Source organism: Tachysurus fulvidraco, chromosome 6 (assembly GCF_022655615.1).
Source record: "Tachysurus fulvidraco isolate hzauxx_2018 chromosome 6, HZAU_PFXX_2.0, whole genome shotgun sequence".
NCBI lineage: Eukaryota > Metazoa > Chordata > Actinopteri > Siluriformes > Bagridae > Tachysurus > Tachysurus fulvidraco.
Window position 1 is genome coordinate 26,484,153 of NC_062523.1, and position 21,934 is coordinate 26,506,086.

Here is a 21,934-nt window from a genome sequence, read left to right on the forward strand (position 1 = left end):
CAAATGCGTGCCGTGATTCACAAATGCACAGAACGCGATTCACAAATGAGCAGGAAGCAATTCGCAAATAAATACAATTTATAAATATTTTTTTTATTTGCAAATCCCATTTTATTTATTTGTGAATTTCATTTCTTTTTGTGAAATTTGTAAAAATATTTGTGAGACTCTTTATATTTATTTGTGGATCATAGTGTATTTATTCAGAATAACGAAACAATTCTGACCCCATACAAGTTGACTCAGCGCTCCTAATTTGTATAGGAGTGTATATACCACAATGGTTAATAAAGAAGACTGGTTACTATTTAATAGCCTATAACTCTATTGCATGGCAGTCCATGGAAGCAAGAGACAACTACACAGTGGTGGTGACTGATTTTAGGTGTAAAATCTTTTAACCAATGATAAGAGGGAAAAAAATGACAAAAATATATCATTAATGATCAGCAAGTTCTGAGGACTGCTGGTCGTTGTGTTGTATAACTTAACTAGACAAGAAATCAAGCTAATAGGGTGCATTTGTGAACATACCTTCCTAAGCTGCTCCAGCTCTTGCTCAGACTGCTGCAACTGTTGTTTCTGTTTCTGTAGCAAAATATGGAGCTCCTCAACTTCCTTCACAGCATAAGCATGCTCCTAAAAACACAAACAAAACCATATATGTGTCAGAACTAAACAAATACACAAACGTAACAGTAACTTAATTGTGTGCTACTGCTGCTCATACTACTTCATTAGAAACTATAATCAGTATTAGTGTATAAGACATCTCTGTGAACACACATATAGGCTATTTCCACCATTTCCTACATCTTACATAATCTACTGTAAATGTGCAACATTATAAAATTGAATGAATATATGTCTGAATATATGAAGCAGTTTAATAACTGACAGTGTAGACTGCTCTATAGATATAGGGTCACTTGAAAGTTTGAGAACCCTTTAGAAACTTCTATATTTCTATATAAATATGATTTAAAAAAACATAACATCAGATTTTTCACACAAAATCAAACAAGAGAGATTTCTGAGGACTTCAGAAAAAGAGTTCTTCCAAGCTGTTGTGCAGGACTGATCAAAAGTTACCAGGAACAATGCACAATGGGTTCACAACAAATATAATTAAATAATTAAATAAAGTAGTATAAATATTGTTGACTCATTTGTTTGATTATATTCACTGTTTACTTTTATTACTTGTGTGAAAAAAATGTATGCAGAAATATAGAATCTTCTAAGGGTTTACAAACTTTTATGCGACGCGGTACATGGAAAGCTACCTTTGTTTTTTGCTCTTTCAAAAGCCTTTCTGCATCCAAGTCTCTCTCCATTAAAGATTTGAGTTTGTGCATCTCAAGCGCCTGTGACTCCAACTGTCTAACGTTACTTTGGAGAGTCTCAGTATGGGCCATCATGTCATCTCTCTCAGAAGAAAGTTGCTTATGCTGAAAGGAAAATAAATGACATTAATGTCAGTGTTTTGTTTTTGCAGGAAAAGACCTAAATGTAACTTAAATGTAATGTGATTTTAAATGTAAAATCTGAATAAATATGTGGAAATATTTCTCTCTTAACTTTGTAGATAGTCTAAAGCTTTTGGAGTTTATTACTAACAGGGATTCACATATTCAGATTCAAGTATGTTCCTCCAGTTCCACTAACTTATAAAAAAACAACAGTATTTCTAAACAATCACCAATGTATTTCAAAAATACAAATACCTGTTCACCAACTTCATGCAGACGTTTGGTCAAGTCACCAACTAGTTTTTCTGATGCCACCAGTTTCTCTTTTTCTTTATCCAACAGCTCATTTTGCTTGTCATACTCAATCATAAGATTCTGTAAATTAAGTTTAGTAATAAGAAATAAAATGTACAAATTTTAAACAAAATATAACTAATAAAAAGGGAAATAAAACTATAAGAAGGGTCTGATAACTAATGTAATGGAGGGGAGTTCAGTATAGATTAGGGCTGGGTGAAAAAACGATAACGATATGTATCGCGATAGACACGAGAACGATAGCGATAAAAAATGTGCTCAATAAAACTTTCGATATTTTTTATCCTTTGTCAGAAGAAAACAGAGGTTGCGAAGCAAGTTTGGTTGCATTAACAAAGGCAATCACTCTCTGGTAACCTAGCAACATAGGGAGCGACAAGTGAACAGCCAATCATGTAACAGTATCAAGTTTGGTTGTGCCATATTGTTGTCTCGTGCTGGTCTGCTAGATTCCTCTTCAGTAACTGGCAACTGATAAGCGGAAAATGGAAATTGTAAATAAAAGAGGAAAAGTCAGCTACTTTTTCATATTTCTGCAGGTTTTATATTTCAAACAATGTTACTGTACTTTATCAGGTTTGTTTTTTATATTACAGATGTATCTCAGTTAGGGCGGAAACGATTCCTCAAGTAACTCGATTACAAAAATTTATCGAGGCAAATTCATCTGCCTCGAAGCCTCTTTTAATTCATTTTAAAGCTCACTTCACGTTCTTGTGCAATTATTGTGTGTGTGTAAGCATGTGACAACGCACTTACGTCAAAGCGGAAGGAGACGCGAGGAGTTAGTGGTCCTTTGATTTCAGGGCGCGTGCTAGAGCGGGCTGCTAAATGGAAGGGCGCGATAACAATGTCAATGAGCAAAGAGAAGAAACAAACAGGCCAAAGCGACAGAAAATGTCCAAGATTTGGGATCATTTCAAATCGAAAAGTAAAGAAAACGCTGTGGCGTGTGTCTATTGCAAGATCGAGCTAGCATACCACAACAGCACGTTGTCCATGCTTACATATGCTTAAAGCACTCGGTGTGAAACCATCAAGTCCAAGTTCCTGTCCATGTTTTTGCCTCTTAAATACCACAAATCATTCCAAGAAGACATTAAAGGCTTATGTTATGCCTGAGCTGTAGATTTGGAATCTTTTAATTCTGAATTTGCATGACTTAAAGGCAGTATTTTTATTATTATTTATTTATTTATTTTAATGTATGCCTTAGTTTTGATACTTTAAAAAAGCAAAAAATTTTTTTTTTTGCATCTCAGAAAAGGGTTCATTTAAAATCCAGAATGTTTGGCACTTAAATGTACTTAATTCTTCTCAGTCAACTTTGTCATTGTTCACAATACAGACAGGGAAACAATGGATAATATCTAAATGTTTATTTGTGACAGAAAATATTGTTGTATGCACTACATACTATGCATTTAAAAAATAAAAGTAAATTTTTCTAAAAAAGGAAACCAATTAGTGGTTCATTTTAAGAGACCTGTCTTATTTTCTCTTGTATATTTATGTTGGCTTTGTAGAAGCCAACATTCTGATTTCTATTATAAGCTTATTATTATTATTATTATTAGACAAAAATTTATTTTAAAAAAATGCAGCCTAGGGCTTTCAAGCCACATGCACCAAATTCGGATATGTCGTAGACCCTGGTCTGAAGTTTGTTGCTTCCATTTTTCTAAGCGATCGGAATTCCCGGTACGGAAGCTCAAAGTGGCCTTTTTTCCCCATAGACTTCCATTATAAACTTTTGAGGTTTATAACTTGGCAAGTTTTCGAGCGATTTACACGGAACTCGGACAGGTTCTTTAGGACCTTACTCTGGACAAAGTTTTTATTTCCGACGGAATTTTTGGTTTTCCCGTAGTCGAACATCCCATAGACTTGAATGGGGAATTCCAAAAAGTCCTCTAAGCTCTCACACACACACAATACATCCAACATTAAGAATTGCATGTACTGTTCTATGCACTATAATAATAATAATAAAAAAAAAAAAAAAAAAATAATAATAATAATAATAATAATAATAATAATAAGTAGAATCCCATAATGACTGCAGTATTGACATGAAATGTCCAAAACCTCAGTAGCCACTTTTTGCCAAAAGTACTGGCACCCCACCGGATATTCTGGTGACGTCACTCGACACGACGTGAGGTCACGTGTAGCCCCGCCCCCAAAACAAGCAAAATCAAAAATTTGCACAACATGGACATGTGACATATCAAAACACTCAGCACAATGAGGGGAACTACCTCAAGGGTATTCGGATCACGTCACATGCTCAGGTCTGCTCGCCTCCAAAAGTATTGTCACCCTAGCGGTCCAGTAGCTTTCACAATCTTTCTGTCCACTCGCCTCCAAAATGCACCGGCCTTTGCGAATACTTGTACCATCAAAGCCAACATCAAAGTTTTTCGTGACGACCTTTACAAATCTAGTTAATATTGCTCTTTAATTAAGCAAAAATACATTTTATCCGATTACTCGATTAATCGATGAAATTTTCGGTAGAATACTCGATTACTAAAATATTCGATAGCTACAGCCCAAATCTCATTCTACCTCAGTTTTATTTATGTTTACAAAACACTGCACATATTTTAAAACACTTTATTCACCAGAAGGTGAACAGCTAGTGAACTTCCTAGCACTAAACTCTCAGGTTTCTCTATGTTTATATTTAACACTTTGCACTATTTTATTACACTTTATTAAGCATTTCTTACATTTTGCACCTTAAATGTTAAGAGATGATTGTTAAGTGTTCATTTATTAATGAATGACTTATTTATTAATTATTTGAGTTTTCCTGGTTGTTGACATTTCTGTCTTAATAACTGAGGGGATTATGATCAGAGGAAGATTAAGTTTAAAATAAAAATGTCTAAATGTAATATATTTTCCCCCTGGTCCTTGTTTTAAAGGGGTCATAAAAAATATCAATAATTATCGATATCGACCGATATGAAACACATCGTGATACAGTTTTCAGCCATATCACCCAGCCCTAGTATAGAGGAGTAAAAAAAAATTATATATATTTATGTTATAAACATATACAATCATTATGTACAAAATAAATGACACCTGTCTAAGATTTCACAAAAACATTATTTATAATTTGAAAAATAAAGCCTCAGCTAGTTCCACATGCAGAAGTCCACATCTTAACCATGAAATCAGGTTTAGTCCCAAAAAAAAAAAAATTTCTCGCCACTAAACAGCCTTATTATTTCCAGCTATAGATACATACATTTGTAGTAACTATAGATTTGTTACTACAATTAAATTGGTTATTAGTTTATTTTAATTAGAACAATATTTTGACCTCAACATATTATTATTATTAGTAGTATTATTTTATTAGTTGTAATAATATTATTAGATCTCTAAATAGACAGATATATAGATCTCTTTATTAATCCCAAAGGAAATTTGCACAATCATTATTATTGTTACTGCCTACTGATTAAATGTAAAATAAGTATGCACTTAAGTGTATCTTTAAGGACAGGGAAATATATGTAAATGCCTATTCCATGACTGCCTTATACTGTACCTTATAGGCCTCTGCACCATGGATGATGGCCTTCATGGAGTCCGACATTTTATCTCTTTCAGCTCTCAAAGCCTCCAATTCTTCTGTTAGTCTGGATGTCTTTATAAAAATGGGCAGGATATGTTACTTTATGGTAGGTTACATTTAATTTTTGACAACACAACAGAAGGTCCGATACTGATATCCACTTTTCCCAGCTTCCAAGAGCGCAAAATACGTACCATGTAAAAATACTAGTTTTACAGAAAGCAATAGCAACGTCTCAAATGTTATGAGAGGACAAAGTGCACCCAAGACAAGCGCATAAAAATAAGCAAAAACATTACAAACCTCTATTTTGCTTTTGTCCAGTTCCTTCCTTGCTTTCACAGCTACAGCTTTAAATTTATTCAAACGTTCTTCTTTTTCTTTGCTTTCTTTTTCTAAACAATCTACAGAATAGGAAAGGAATGAGGCTAGTTATGACACAGTTGAGCCAATATTGTGATACCAAGAAAAGAAAAACCGTCTATTATGTAAAACAATGTGTACTGTGAAGAAGTATTTGCCCCTTCCTGATTTATCCCACTTATGATAGAGATCATCAAATAAATTTTAATATCACACAAAGAAAAGTTAATTCAAAATCCAGATTTCCTTTATATGGGGAAAAAAATCTGCCCAAACCTACCTGACCCTATTCTACATAGGGCCAGGTAGCTAACTAAAACAATTAACTAAACAATTCTGCAAAGAAGGGTGGGCCAAAATATCTCCACAGGGATGTAAAAGACACACTGCCAGTTATCGCAAACAGGTGGGGTGTATGATGATTGAGAAATGCTTCAGAAAACTGAGTCGGGCCGACAAACAAAACAAATTTGTAGCCAATGAGCAGAAAGGGGCGTGTCTTGTCAATATGCCGCGGAGAGAGCCCTGAGAGTTCAGTGCGCATGTCTGACATTAGCAGAAGGCGATTGAAACATTGACATGGTGGATAAAAACGAAAGCGAAAAAAGGCTTATGATAAGGCAAGAAGCAGGACCTGTGTTAATATAGGATCAGCTTTCCAGCTCTGGAGAGAACTGAAGGAGCAAGAAGGCCTGCGATGGGACGCTGAGGTTGCTTTTTCCTTCTCGATAGGTGAGTAATTGTGTGACATGTTTGCTTGTTTGTTTATCTGCAATCTTATTGTTTTTCCCTTCAGCAATGATAAAGACACATTTCTTTCCAGTAGTTGCCTGGGTTACGTATGTATGTGTGTGCGGAGCTATCAATACAGGGGTGGGACCCATTTGGGTTACGGGCGTGTTTGTTTTGATGATTTCAAATGGCAACATTGGCTTTCAAATATTGTACAAGCCACCTTAAATTGCAGTTGTTGCCGCCAAGGGTGGCACAATCAGTTATTAGATTATGGGGCAATTACTTTTTTTTTTTTTTTACATAGGGCCAAATAGGTTTGACCATTTTTTTACCCTTAATGAATGAAATAATCATTTAAAAGCCACATTTTGTATTTATTCAGATTATCTTTGTGTAATATTAACATTTGCTTGATGAACCGAATCAAAACTGAATCCGAAAGAAAAAATAAGGTTTTTCACAGCACTCAAGCACACTGTTTTTGCAAATAGTTTTTCACAGCACTCAAGAGAGAAAAGGAAAAATGAATTAAGTAAGCACTGAATTTCTCTCATCTAATGTGAAAGCAACAAGACTAAATTATCATTTAATTTGTAAGCAAGACTTGAGAGAGAGCACTTTAATTACATGTAATCTATAAAATTGTTAAATTAAATAGAAAAATAAAGACCTACCTATTTGCTTCATCTTTTCATTCAGTGTAGATAGCTTGGATTCCTAAAAGTAAACGGTCAATTATTTGAGTCTGTCTAGATAAGCATGACACCACTTCATGTACGTGTAGGTTTGTGATGACACTAGACACGTACTGATGCTATATAGTTTTCTAGTATAGAAATATATAGTTTTATATGAGATTGTAATCATGCTATATAGTTTTATATGAGATTGTAATCATGCATCAGAACTTCATGAAATACTTAGCACTCTGCTATTAATATCAGAAGTGTTAATTCTCTGTCATACAAATGACTAATGGCTCAATCTTACTCATATCTCTTGATATGCATAGTAAAGCACAACAACAAAAAAAGAAAATGTGAGAATTAGCATTAAACAAATAAATGATACAAAACTACAAACCAGTAAATGGGAGATTTCTTCCTTGAGATGGGCTATTATGCTCTCTTTTTCACTTAGCTTCTGTTGGAGCCCTTTCATGTCATCTGTTTCTTGAGCACCGTTTTCACCTGCAGGTTCTTCATGCTCTTGGCTCACCACGTTCATTGTTATTTCGCCTTGCTGATTTTGGACCCCTTGCAAATTCTCTGTATCTGCTAGAGCTCTATTTGGACTGGATGTCTGTAGGTACCTGTCATCATTGAGTTCAGCCTGCTGCTTTTGCTGTAAAAGCTGCATTTCTTTTTCCCCCAACTGCTCTGTTAATATCAGTTTTTCTTCTTGAACTCTTGACAGGAGATGCTTCAGTAGTACAGATATGTCCTCTTCTTTATCTATGTTGACAGAGAAGTTTTGCTCCAACATTTCACAGATATTCTTCTGTGCATCAGAAAGTTTACTTTCATGGGTTTCAATACGTCTCTTCAGATCATCCCTTTCTTGAACCACGGTTACCAGATCATTTTGGTGTTTATTTTTTTCCTCCTTTAACACATTGCAACTCCTTTTTTCTTCCTGAAAGATAGACAGAAGATGGTTCAGCAATACAGATAGGTCTTCCTCCCCAGCTATTTTCACAGAGTAGTGCTGCTCCAGTATTTCACAAACTTGCTTTTGTGTATCAAACTGTTTTCTTTCCTTAGATTCAATAAATGTTTTTAGATCATTCCTCTCATCAGACACAGCTTGCAGGTCTTCTTGTAGTTTAGCCCTTTCCTCATTTAACAAAATATAAACTGATTTATCTTCTTCAACTCTGCATAGAAGATGGTTCAGCAATCTGGAGATGTCTTCATCTTCATCTATTTTCACAGAGTAGTACTGTGCAAGTATATAACAGACTTGCTTCCTTGCCTCGAAAAGTTTTTCTTCATTAGTCTCCAGATTTGTTTTGGGAGCATCACATTCTTGAAATGCAGACTGGTGATCTTTTTGCATTTGAGCCATTTCCTCCATTGACACAGGAAAGACCTTGGCTGAAGTACTGCAGGATTTATCCTTAGTTTGCTCCAAGCACTTTTGCTCTAATTTCTCTATTATACTATCCTTCTCCCTGAGCTTTTCCTCTAGCTCCTGAACTGAAACTGCTGCCTGTTCCTTCATGGCATTATATTTCTTCACAAAGTCAGATGTTCTATCTCCAAGGTCCATCTCAAAGTTTCTCAGAATTTCTTTTGTGTGTTCATATTCAGTGGTAATAGCCTTGTTCTCCTCAGAAAGCTTCTTGCATGTGTTTTGCAGATCTTGTGCTGCTTGAACCATCACTTCTTTTTCACGTTCATTATTGGAAATGAGACAAGCCTCTAGTTTTTCCATTTCAGCTTTGTGCAACACATTTATTTCATGAAGAATCCGATCATGTTCTTCAAAACATATAGTTTTTGCTGCACTTAGGCAATTAACCTCTTTTTCAGGGCAAATCTCACCTTCTTCTTTAGTCATTTGCAATTCATTAATTTTGAACTCCAGTTCTTCCCTTTCCATGCTGAACTCCTCCTTTAAATGTTTCAGATCACCCTCAAGCTCAGTCTTTACATTGGTGAGGAATGTGAGTTCCTCTTTAATCATTGTGTTTTCTGACTGTAAATCCAGTAGATTTAATCTCAATTTGTCCATTTCATTCTCTGGGCTTTCTAAACTTGAGGAATCCAATGTCTTAAGCAATTCTGATGGCTTTTGGGTCCTTCTGTGGAGGTCTTCTTCTTCCTCTTGAACATCCTGGAGATAGCTTTCTTTAAGTGCTATTTGCTCTGATAGCTCTTCCTGGACCAGCAACAGCCTCTCCCTCTCCATATCAAAATCTGCAGCATTGATTTCAAGCTGTTCCTCCAGATATTTGACCTCATCTTCATGCTGTTTGTTCAGCCTTGAAATCATCTCCTTAAAACTGTCAATATCTTCTTGGGTTTTTAGGAGAGTTTTCTGGTGAGTTTCTTTAAGAGCTTCCTTCTCTGTTATCCATTCTTTTTCAGACAATTCCAAACTCTGCTCCAAATCAGATATTTTGCTCCCATATTCTCGACGAATTGCTTCAATTTGAGAATTGAAGTCTTCCTGAAGTTTACATCTCTGGATTTCTTCATTTTCATTTGCCATTTTTTTTAAAAACTCCAATTCATCTCTGTACTTTGCTTCTGTGTTTTCAATCTGTTCTTCCATAAGCTTTATCTTTTCAGTGTTGTCTTTTTCAGAATGATCTATTTTCTTCTGGAGAGCAGCCAATGTCGCTATTGACACCTGTTGATAAATGTTAATAGTAAAATTATTTAAATTAAGTAACTTTTATTATTTAAAAATTTTCAAGACCAAACATGGTGAATGGCAAAATGTAGCCTTAACTGAAAAACTGCAACTTACATACTCTTACTTGAGTCATTCTGAAATTTCAATCCTAAAAAAAAATTATGCTTAACAAATAAATAAAATGCTTTTCCGTGCTGCCTCCAGTGGGCCATCAATGGATGCTCCAAGCCAGAGAGAGGGGTAGGTAAGCTCCTACCTCCCTGTGGGGATTCCCCTTGGGTTAGTTACATGCCAAGACTCTGAGCTATGGCTTTCGCCAAGTGAAGAGTTTTCAGCAGGTACAGAAAGGAGCTGCCCTATTCTAATCATTATTTCAGTCATTAAGGATATGTGGTAGTGAGTGCCTCAATGCATTTCCAAGCATATCCTCAGTATACAATGGCAGGGCAAAATACTGATCCATCTTACTGCCTAGTTCTCTTGGAAGGACACTCACAGTGACCCACACATGTTGCCTCATGTCACAAATGTAAATTAAATCAATTTTACCAGACTGAATTACTATGTGCACATAGATCTTCTGCCCCAGTGAATTATTCAAACTCAAAGGGTAAGATTAAAAAAATTGTAAGTTGCACACTGATGCTAGAAACTATGAGAAGTGGCTCAAATCATTGTTAGTCATATTAAAGGAGTTCCCAAAACCCTCCATAAAACCAAGGTATTCACAGACAATGGACACAGAGTTTCTGTCAACAATGGGAGTTGGCAATAGGGAACGCCGCAGAGTTTAAGGAGTGTACACAAATTCAATTTGTGAAGCAGGAGAGAATAAGCAGGTAAGAGTGTCTGGATCTGTGCACATGTGTTCACTATTTATGCTATGTGGCTGTGAAATACACTCAATAGACAGAGTAGTCATAGACAGCTAAAACTCCAACTTACTTCACTTTGGTTTCTCAGCTTTTCATTTTCTTTGCGCATTAACACAAGCATCTGTTGAGTCTCTGCTTTCTCAAGCAATACAGCATCCATTCTCTCAGTCAGCTCCTGTTTTAAAAGATAATATCTTTATTTGAACATATAAATGCTGTTCTTCTGTAGCTGCACCTGTGTCTTGTTGACCATTAACATGTTAGTTTGTACGTTCAATACAGATTGTACACTATTCAATTTTCACTATATACTGGCTGCTTACCTGTATTACAGAATCATTGGAAGTATCACCTTTAATAGCCTTCATTGATTCAACTTTCTCTTCTAAATCTTTAAAAACAAACAAAAAAAACAGCTATTCACCCTCACATGTATATGAGAATGGACAGAAAAAGCAAAATCAAAAATAATGGGGAGATAATAACTTGTGAGCATTTACCTGTACACTTTGACTTTAACTTCTGCATTGCAGCCATCTGCTTTTTTGCAAATTTAATGAGATCATCTTTGGACAATGTGTCAAGCTTCACAGACACGTCAGGAAAAAAAGATGACATGTCATGATACTGTAGCCACATTTGTCTCAGTAGCTTTTTACACATTTAAATGACATGGTATATAAATTACCTTAGACTTCCCATTGGCCACACAGGAAGAGGAGCTGCCACACTCTGCATCCGGGTCCTTCTGTAAACAGTCAACAAGACAATTACACATTCACTGAACCCAAAACTCTTTACGTCCTTTACTTACCTAAGTGCTTCGCTTCCATAAACAATCAGAACATTTATTCACTTTATTACACTTTAATAACCATTTGTTCAGAACAATTTAACATATGTACTTTTGTACAGTCGTAGAAAGGATGTATTTTAATAATAGTGAGGAACATTCACATAAAGAAATATTCTTACTCACCTCCATGTCGACAGTAAGCGCGTTAAACTAAACACAACTGAATTGTGTTAAACACTAAGCTTTACCTAACGCCATAAAGCCAGCAGAGCAGCTTTATTTCCGCTTTCGTCAATCAATGCGCAAGCTTTGGGTGGAGAGGCACATACTGTATGGAAGGCCATCGGGGTCAGACATGTGGCCATATACAAAGAGATCCTACATGGGATAAAAATGTACAAAAAAAAAAAAACGATTGATATTCACTACATGGCAAAATCATTACGGTGGCCGAGAAGTGCAAAACTCATTAACAAATCCGTATTTGTTAATTTATTTTCGGATTTGTTAATGTGTTTTGCACTTCTAGGCCACAACGACAAGTCAGACAACCCGGAAGAGGTAAGTATAATTTGTGAATGGAAACTTGCCGATCACCGGACGAGACACCTTTCATTCGCCTGTATATCTTGAATGCCAGGTGTCTTGTCCAATGTTCGGTAAGTTTCCATTGACAAACTATACCCACCTTTTCCGGGTTGTCTCACTTGTCGTTGTGGCCGAGAAGCGCAAAGCACATTAACAAATAAGAAAACACGACAATTCATACAACCCGAAAGAGGTTGGTATAGTTTGTGATTGGAACACTTAGCGATCATTCGAAATGAGACACCTGTCACTCAATGTATACATGAAGTTCAACAGCCTGCCGCAGGGAAAAGTTGGAATGGATGGATGGATGGAATGGATTGCAGTGGATTAATTCTGTTTTTCTTATATTTAAACGGAGAACTTTAGACATTACACATATATCTTGAGTGACAGGTGTCTTGTCCAATGATCGGTAAGATTCTATTCAAAAACGATACCTACCATTTCCGGGTTGTCTTGTCGTTGTGTTTTCGGATTTGTTCATTTGTTTTCAGATTCGTTCTTTTGTTTTCAGATTTGTTCATGTGTTTTCGGATTTGTTCATGTGTTTTCAGATTTGTTCATGTGTTTTCGGATTTGTTAATGTGTTTTGCACTTCTCGGCCACCGTAGGTATCGGACTGATTTGATGTCACCTGTACAAGCTGGGATTCCCCTGAGGTTACATGAAGGAACTCCACATTTACATTGAACCCTAAACACCTCATCAATTTTAAAATACCAAGAAAATACCAAGCATAGCATTTTTACAAGGAGTATATCATTATGCTGTTATATTAATCTGTGCTTTGCCAAGCTGTTGCTACTGCATTATTTACAATCTATATTGGCTTCATCTTTATTGTGCTGAATTTATTGTATGGCCTTGAAAGTAGTTTGTGGTGTAGTGTTGTGTTGCACAATTTATGTTCAGAGCCGATCCTGACCTTCCTGGGGCCCTAAGCAAAATTCTGCTAAGGGGCCCTCCTAGCTGACCCGTGAGCCATGTAAACCATTTGCCACACATTCACACTTGACACTCCACTGCTCCCACTACAAACCTCCCTCCTTTATAAAAAATTTTTTGCTCCTAGTCAATATGCAATAGCAGATATCAGAAATTATGTTTTTACTAGTGTAAAATGTAATTCCTGATATCAAAAATATGATTGAGTGACTATAAACATCGTCATTTAGGAGTGCTATCACGCTACTTTTTGTACTGGTCCCCACACGGATGTTGCTGCTGGAAAGCACGTGTATCATTTCGTGCACGATTGCACGTGCATATGAACGCATGTGCACGTGCGGCGATCGAACTGCCGTTTTTAAACACCGTTGCACTTGGGCATTTATTCACACAGAATAAATTTTATTTATTTATTTATTTATTGTTCATGCAATAAATTGTTGTGTGACAGACAGACAGGCCAAGAGATGCACTGGCAGCACTGCACAGCTAATTTAGCCAGTCAGATAGAGACTAGAGACAGAATCACATCAACTTAACTTTACTGTTATTTGCTCTTGCTGACAACAAACTTGAAGAGAACACAAGTTTACCTGATTGCTGTTCTTGCATTTCACTCTCATTTTGTTTCTTTTTTCTCTTTTCATGGCCAGATGGATAGCTCCGCTTCATATTGTCAGTAAACAGTAACATGAGCTGTAAAATGAGGCAGGGCCTTTCGTAATTTGCGGGGCCCTACGCAACTTGCGTAGTGAGCGTATAGGGGTGATCGGCTCTGTTTATGTTTCGCCTTGAACATTTGCGACATGGTTTAATTCCACAGTATACTGGCATAGGACTGAAACTCCTTGTTGTTTTGTATTTTAATTACATTTTATATGTTTATATGTTGTTTTATATTTTAATCACATAACTGCACTGTATTCTACCTTTCAAATTATATTGATGCCACCTACCAGTGAGAAATTACAATACTGCTCTGACAAAGGAAATTCATTTTATATTGAATGGTTATCCTAGAAGAATATGTGTTTAATCTGTTGTCACTCTTCACATAAAGGTAGAGATTAAATATAGAGCTTCCTCAATTGTGCAAAGTTTATTTCACATTTTGCATAATATTCCATCAATATTCTGTCTTTGCGATCATGAATACAGAAAAGTTCAGAAGAAAGAAAAGGTGACAACGGGATATGCCATGGAAGCAAGCATGCAAATGAATAATGGAGAAATAGGGACTTATTGACCATGGCTAAATTAAGGAGCCCAGAGGAAACCCACTTTACTTTCAGAAAAAGATGAAATAACTTATAGCACATTCAAAACTTTGTTTAATAGGAAGAAATTGTAATAGTGATTTGTACATCAGATAAGGACCTGAGGTTGACTAATAAAACTGATGATATCAGATTTTTGTGGAGCCAAGCTCAACAGCACCACCAGGTGTAGAACGCATACACAATGACATGAGGCAACACTCAAGTCTATGTGTTCACTGCAGTAGATTAATGGTGCCAATTAGATACAGTTTTAATCAGGGAATTAGATTTTGTGTGTGTTGGGCTAATATTTTTCAGCCTGTCATGTGTATGATGAACACATTTGAGCTTTTTGTTGTATCATCCCTTTTTCTCCAAAATGCATTTGGAGGAGAAACTGAAAATTGAGCACACATTGTGATATTACGGATGACAGAACTGTACATTTAGTGTTATGGCTTTTCTGATTGCCTTGTTTGTTATTTACAGAAAAGGCAACATGATCCCAGCAGTGCATTATTAGCATGAAGCACTAAATGAACTATATAAATCACTAATATTTTCCAAAATTCTTTGCCCAAATATGTTTTTTCAAGTGCTTAAGGGTCTCGTTTGTTACTCAGAAGCTCAGGGTTCAAGCTCAGCACTGCCAAGCTGCCAAAGTTGGGCAATTGAACAAGGCCCTTAAACTTTTTACTGATCACAATCTCCTCAGTTGTGATATGAAAAGAAAATGTGTGTGGTGATAATAAATATTTCTTCCTATTACCAAAAAAAGAATAGGTAAAAACGTATTTTACATAGGAGGCCCATTAAAGAGTTTCTCATGCTTACAGTATGATAAGAATGTGGCATGGCTAACTGGTGGAGGAATGAAATCCCTCACCCACACACCGTCATTCGCCTCTATGAAAACCCTTAGCAGCTGCTAGTACCTATTTTGGTGATGATGGCATCAGTCTATTTGTAGTGAAGCACAGGGGGAAGTGATCTGCCTGTTTTGAGACTTTAACAAGACTATTCTGTTTTCTTACAGTCCCACAGATGAGGCCAATCCTTCTAGATTACTTCAAACATCCTGACTGACTTTTGTATTGTAACCAACATGGAGACACAGAAACAAGGAATTCCACCTTCAATTCCTGAGAATGAAGAACTCATAGAGGTGCAGATAAATGGAGTCCAGGTCAGGCAGAATGGTGGGGAAGCCGAATTACCTCTCTCCAAATCTCAGCGAAGACGCAGTGATGTGAAAGTGTATAAGGAGTTTTGTGACTTCTATGCTCGATTGTAAGTCTCACAGTTCATTGCTGTACTGATTAATGATTATTTTCATGGATAGATTGTGTTTTCTTTTTTCTTTACAGATTTTTTTACTCGTAGCAATTCTCAGAGGCTGACATTACTTTTACATATAGCAGAGTATAGAGGTATGAATTGCCTGCAGTACTGGCAAATTAGTTAAGCTACTATTCAATAAAAGTCAGAACATTTTCTTTCACAACATTAAAAAAGGTTTATAAAGTGAGGGTTTTTTTTTTTTTTTTTTTTTTGTCACTGGACAAGTTTCAGTATCCTGGTAAATGGACATTTCAATATGTAAAAAGCACTGCTTCACCTTACCAAAACTAAATTGAAAGATTTATAATTATAAAATTGCTTTTCATTAATTATCCTGTGGAAAAGGGAAAAGGATAAAGGGAACACCCTTTTGCGCAGCTAACAACCAAAACTGTGAAACAATGTGTGATAACACTGACATAAGCTATAAACAGACAAACTATGTAGGAGCTAATACAAAACAGGTGTACATGTGTAAACAATCATTAAAGCTATACTTTGCTGATAGATGTCATCCTTCATTAAATGACCAATATTTCTTAATGCCTTTCATGCCATGTGGGTCTTATCCTCCAACTTTTCATTTCACACATTTCCCAGAATTTGGTGGTCTAGATGGTCTCAAATTTTTACTTCTAAGAACAGCCTTGATTTGTTGCAGATAAAAGAGACTTTTTATTTATTTATCTATCTATCTATCTATCTATTTATTTATTTACTTATCTATCTATCTATTTATTTATTTATTTATTTATTTATTTATTTATTTATTTATTTTTACAGTTTTCACAAGAGTGCCCTATTAAAGCAAAAGCAAAGATGCAAGGTCAAAATTAACTTAACTTGACTTCAATTAAATGGAATGGATGTGTTCCATCATCAATATTTCATACAATTTGTGTTTTTAATTATTTAAAAAACATGCCTTTGATCCTTCATGTTACATATTGTGTTACATTTTGCAAGAGAATACAAGCCAGTTCCAAAACTGTATTGTTCCATTGTGTTTTTTGTTTTCACAGTAATATGGCAAATGCCCTTGCTAATGCTATATGTGAACTTTGCAAAGACGGCTTCACTCCTGCTGAAAAAATTGTAAACAGTAATGGGGAGTTGTATCATGAGCAGTGCTTCGTGTGTGCACAGTGTTTCCAGCAATTTTCAGAAGGGTTATATTATGAGGTATGTTTGTACTTTTTCTTTTCTTGCTGAATTACAATATGTATGTATGAATGTAACTGAATCAGAATACATTTATTGAACTATATTTTTTAAAATACTGATGTTTCAGACAAGACATATAAATGAAATCAAAGTTGCACTCCCACAAGGTTTTCATTTCAATGTTCATCAACCTAAATGTGTGATCATCCTTAGTAACTGCCTCTCGTGACAGTGTTTTAATTTAGGCTGCTAGTTTGTTAACATCTTGGCAAATAGAACCAACAGTGCAATGAGGCATGAACGTTCATGTACTGATGACTGACATTGCAAGAATTCATTCCATGCTGATGGTGCTGACATTACTGTTTTGGGTTTATTCATTATTCCAAAAGTTTGTGGATACAGCGCAGAGTTGTATAGAGTGTCTGTGTGCCTTAGCATTACAATTTTCCCTTCACTGAAACTAAGAGGCCCAAATAATGTTCCAGCATGACAATGTGCACAAAGCCCCTGAGCTGTATAAAGACATGGATTGTTAAGTTTGGAGTGGAAGAACCTGAGTGTCTTCACAATCAACTGGAAAACTGACTGAACACCAGACCTTCTCACCTGTCATCATCTTACTAAACATAACCTTTATACACTTTTATATAACTGTTATGTGTTTAGTTCTAGCAAATAAGCTGAGCATCAGTGTGAGTTAAACCGTTGTCACATTCAGACAATAATTAAATATCAGATAAGATATTATTATTTCATTTGTTACTTGTTCTTTGTGGTTTTAATTGAGAGGGATCTATGTCTTTTATTAACAGTTGGTCCAAGCAGAAAGAATTTAATGCCTTATAACCCAAAGAAAACTGAAGGTTGTCGTTTTCTTTTTGCAGTTTGATGACCGAAAATATTGTGAGCATGATTTCCATATGCTTTTTGCTCCTTGTTGTTATCAGTGTGGTGAGTAATTATATACATTTAACAACAGATTGTATTCTTACTAATTTCACATCCAACACTCCAAAAGAAATATTTTTCCCTGTTTGTCTCAGCGTCACATACCAAAGTACTATTCTACACTGTTACTGAGCTTTAATGGTTTTTTCTATATCAGTTAGTCTTTGAATTTTAAAAACATTTAACAGTTAAAAATTCCAAGAAGCAATTGAAAGGTCTTGTATACCAGTCTTCAAATATTTCAAAATAATTTTGAATGTAAGGTCAGAGACGTGGAGGAATGTGTCAGAGCATGTCTGCTTGATTTAACTATTTTTTTACAGTTAACAAAAGTTTTACAGTTCAACACTGGGTAGTCAGTGCAAGGAAGATTTCTTTGGTTTATTGTCACTTATAGTACACATGTTAATAACATAATAAAATGTATAGATGTTCTAGTAGTCTAAAATTGTGAATTTGGGTCTGACATAAATTAGTCTTAAAAATAGCAGAATATTATTAATGGCCATTTCCGATAAATAAAAAAACGTTTGGGAACAAGTGGTGTAAGGAAGTATGTTTTTTTTTTTTTTTAATGTGTGTAGGAGAGTTCATCATTGGCCGTGTCATTAAGGCCATGAACAATAGTTGGCACCCAGAGTGTTTTTGCTGTGATATCTGCCACAATGTGCTGGCTGATATTGGATTTGCAAAGAATGCAGGCAGGTAAACAAAATGACAGAATGGCCACTTGCCAAGTGGGTGTAATCATTTCTCCTAATATAACCAGAAAAAATATTTAGATATTTTGCATTTATTAACTAAATTGAAGGTTGAGAAATTTGTGTTCAACTTTTTACAGACACCTGTGTCGTCAATGCCACATCCGTGAGAGAGCTTGTGGCTTTGGCAAGTATATTTGCCAGAAGTGTCACACCATCATTGATGAACAGCCGCTCATCTTCAAGAATGATCCGTACCACCCTGATCACTTTAACTGCAGCAACTGTGGGTGAGTTGCAGCATTTTGCTTTTTTGTGGTGGATAATATCCTCCCATTTTTCACATTTGAGTAAGAACTTGTATCAGCCTGTGGGTTTTACCAAGCAATATAGCTTAAATTATAGCTCATTTCACCTAAACCAGTGAAAATCTGTATGTTAGGGCCAGTCTATGGTTAGACTGCATGATTCTTCAGTCAACACAAAACGAATCGTTCTTCCCTTGTGTCCTGCTGTAACTAAAGAGAGACTAAAAACAGCAGAGCTTTTACAGTAACTGCAAACTAGAAAATACTTGTTTCAGACCCCTGAGATCATTTAAATGTTTTATAATTATATAATTTTTATAGTAATATTTTTATAATAATAATAATAATAATAATAATAATAATAATAATAATAATAATAATAATAATTATTATTATTATTATTATTATCATCTGCTTTGGTGACCAGAACAGTGAGCAGACAGCTACAGTACTACTAATAATAATAAGTCCCCACAGCAGATCATGTGGTCCACATATTAGATTTGCCACAGGTTTTACGCTGGATGCCCATACTGACGCACTGAGTTAACTCAGTTAACTCAACTGAGAACAACGCTATGGTGCACATATACTTTTAAAATATTGCAGTTTTATATATGCAGTTTTGATAGCTACATTTAAATTGATATAAATATTGGTATGGTTTGGCAGAAAGGAAGAAGCTGCGCATTGAACATGTAAACACTGTTGTTTTACTTAGTCATAAGGATCAAATCTGAGGATGACTTTGAGAAATGATCTGTGTGTTTTAAGGAAGGAACTCACTGCTGATGCCAGGGAGCTAAAAAATGAGTTGTATTGCTTGCCATGCCATGACAAGATGGGCGTACCAATCTGTGGAGCATGCAGAAGGCCAATAGAGGGCAGAGTGGTGAATGCAGTGGGCAAGCAATGGCACGTTGAGGTAATCACAGAGTGTCACCATTTACAACATATCATTATTCAGAACAAGGAGGGGTTTTTTATTTTTGGTTTATGAAATATTTTAATAATCAACAAAATTAAATTGAAATTCAATTTAACAATGCACACTTTGAAATTCAGCACTACTTTATATTTAGCAGCCCTCCAGCATTTTGTGACCCTGCGATTCCTGCAATTAACACAAAGTTTAGCAAACTCTCTGAAATGTAGTGGTCATTTTTCAAAATGACCACAGATTTCCTGCAAATTTGGGAAAAGCCGTGTGGTGTCATTAAATATGTCTTCGCTGTAGGAGTTTGAGTCATGTGCCCATCACAGATTTTTTTAAAATCTACAGCTAAATCAACCATTTAAAATCATTTTAAAAATCAGAAATATCTCTGAATCCTAAAACCCTAAAAACTGATTTAGCTAAAAAAAAAAAAAAATTAAGCATTATATAAGAAGAGTTATATAAGACCAGAGTTTATATAAGAACAGAGTTTTTTTCTTACTGAAATGTAACTCTCTTGGGACCGTATATTGAATTGCTCTTCATATGCATTATTCTGTCTCTCTCTTTGTGTGTATATGTTTTGTAGCATTTTGTGTGTACCAAGTGTGAGAAACCGTTCCTGGGCCATCAGCATTATGAACGTAAAGGCCTGGCTTATTGTGAGACTCACTTCAATATGGTATGAACAAAGGCTGATGCCTCCATATAACAGATTTATTTTCAAAATTAAATCATTATAGATGAATTAATTTTTTTTTTTAAAGCTTTTTGGAGATGTCTGTCACCACTGCAATCATGTCATTGAGGGAGAAGGTAAAACATGATAAACACTAAAATTGTGTCGTTTTAGGCTCCATGCACCACACGTTTTATGTAATATCAGCGGTTATTCCATGCAAGTCTAGGGTAACAAATACTCAGATGAAATCTGGATGAGTCCAAAGTAAAAATTTATATTTATATTTCATGAACCAAATTCAACACAAACCTGCTGACACACAGGGTCTGTTTAACTCTTTGTTTATTATTTAAGTCATTTCAGCGCTGAATAAAGCCTGGTGCATCGACTGCTTTGCTTGTTCCACCTGCAGTTCAAAGCTGACACTGAAGTAAGTTTAGATTTTTTTCAGACATAAAAATACAGTTTTAATATCGATACCATTTCACACTTTGACACTTTTTTAAACATTGCATGCATCTCTCATGACAAACTAATGTCATCATCATCATCATCATCAACAACAACTAAAAACTATGATTGTGGATGAGATTCCTTATGGCTAGAGGGATGAGTTTTATGGCTAAAGGGATTGTGACATACACCTTTGGAAACGCTGAATCAGTCGTTTCAATGATTCTGATCTTACGTTGGCTTTTTTGTGGCATTTGTAATCACATAGGGACAAGTTTGTGGAGCTTGATTTGAAGCCAGTATGCAAACAATGCTATGAGAGGATGCCGACTCAACTGAAGTACCGTCTAGCTAAACGTGAACATGACTCCAAGAACAGAAAAAAGAAGATTGGTATCTGTCTGTGAAGTTCTCCGTTTAACTGGTTAGTTTCTTTTTCTTTCACAACATAATTTATACTGTTTTCAAGATTTATATTCATTTTAAAAAGTGAGTGATTTTTCATTAGCATGCCAACAGAAATCCTTTCTTTTTTTAGGCACAGTGCAATCCTCATATGGATCCAAGTCTGAATATTTATGCAATCTCAAGACCTTCATACTGTACCTCACTTGGTGTAATTTGTGTACTTGTTCTTATTGAAATGTATATGAAAAGTTCAGGTGCATTAATAAGTGTTTATTTAGTGGTTTGCTATAAACACCATAATGATCCAGGCAGTTTTTAAGTCATTGTATGTCCTGTTTTCATCAAATGCTGGGTTTGTTCTGGAAATGGCTCTCACCATATAGCAAGCATACAGAATTGTCTGCAGTAAAGGCAATGCATTCATCCATGAAGCATTAAATGTTTTATTTTCTTCAGAGATTCTCTTTTTCTTTTCTCCTTGTTTTTTCAAAATTATTATGTGAAGCATATTTTGGTCCACAAAATATTAAAACACTTTTTATTTTAATAAAATATCACTTTGATCTGGAAAATAATAGGTACTGAAAAAAATAACATAAAATAAAAATAATAATTTACAAAGATACAGTGAGAAACTGCAGAGGTATGAAAGACACCTATCTAGATAAAAGATA

General features: G+C 35.4%; 2 protein-coding genes across 3 annotated transcripts in view; one reads left to right on the top strand and one right to left on the bottom strand.

The window, feature by feature from the left end:
- The window catches only part of LOC113647318 (GRIP and coiled-coil domain-containing protein 2), a 29,120-nt gene extending 17,261 nt beyond the window's left edge, over positions 1–11,859 (bottom strand). The window contains exons 1-12 of one of the 2 annotated variants that reach the window (XM_027154009.2): positions 11,701–11,859; positions 11,410–11,469; positions 11,222–11,306; positions 11,045–11,112; positions 10,792–10,896; positions 7,567–9,840; positions 7,158–7,200; positions 5,689–5,789; positions 5,359–5,457; positions 1,728–1,847; positions 1,287–1,451; positions 535–639 (exon numbers count right to left, since the gene is read on the bottom strand). In XM_027154009.2, the coding sequence (XP_027009810.1) occupies positions 535–639; positions 1,287–1,451; positions 1,728–1,847; positions 5,359–5,457; positions 5,689–5,789; positions 7,158–7,200; positions 7,567–9,840; positions 10,792–10,896; positions 11,045–11,112; positions 11,222–11,306; positions 11,410–11,469; positions 11,701–11,706 (3,231 nt within the window). In that variant the 5' untranslated portion in view covers positions 11,707–11,859. The remainder of the gene's footprint in view (positions 1–534; positions 640–1,286; positions 1,452–1,727; positions 1,848–5,358; positions 5,458–5,688; positions 5,790–7,157; positions 7,201–7,566; positions 9,841–10,791; positions 10,897–11,044; positions 11,113–11,221; positions 11,307–11,409; positions 11,470–11,700) is intronic. The other variant, XM_047815266.1, reaches the window with a different exon arrangement.
- A 3,404-nt stretch (positions 11,860–15,263) lies between these two features.
- lims2 (LIM and senescent cell antigen-like domains 2) lies at positions 15,264–21,719 on the top strand. The gene is made up of 11 exons (XM_027154011.2): positions 15,264–15,605; positions 16,679–16,838; positions 17,708–17,774; positions 18,356–18,476; positions 18,613–18,762; positions 19,555–19,705; positions 20,307–20,399; positions 20,485–20,533; positions 20,754–20,829; positions 21,121–21,276; positions 21,391–21,719. Exons 1-10 carry the CDS (start codon positions 15,421–15,423, stop codon positions 21,257–21,259), a joined length of 1,191 nt encoding a protein of 396 aa, XP_027009812.1. The 5' UTR covers positions 15,264–15,420; the 3' UTR covers positions 21,260–21,276; positions 21,391–21,719.
- The last annotated feature ends 215 nt before the right edge of the window (positions 21,720–21,934 follow it).

Bases quoted from the DNA above. Each gene is read 5' to 3' on its own strand.
- lims2 (XM_027154011.2), top strand. From the start codon at position 15,421: ATGGAGACACAGAAACAAGGAATTCCACCTTCAATTCCTGAGAATGAA. The intron at 17,775-18,355 runs GTGAGTAATTAT...TAATGTGTGTAG, and splicing joins TCCTTGTTGTTATCAGTGTG to GAGAGTTCATCATTGGCCGT. The intron at 20,534-20,753 runs GTAAAACATGAT...TTATTATTTAAG, and splicing joins TCATGTCATTGAGGGAGAAG to TCATTTCAGCGCTGAATAAA.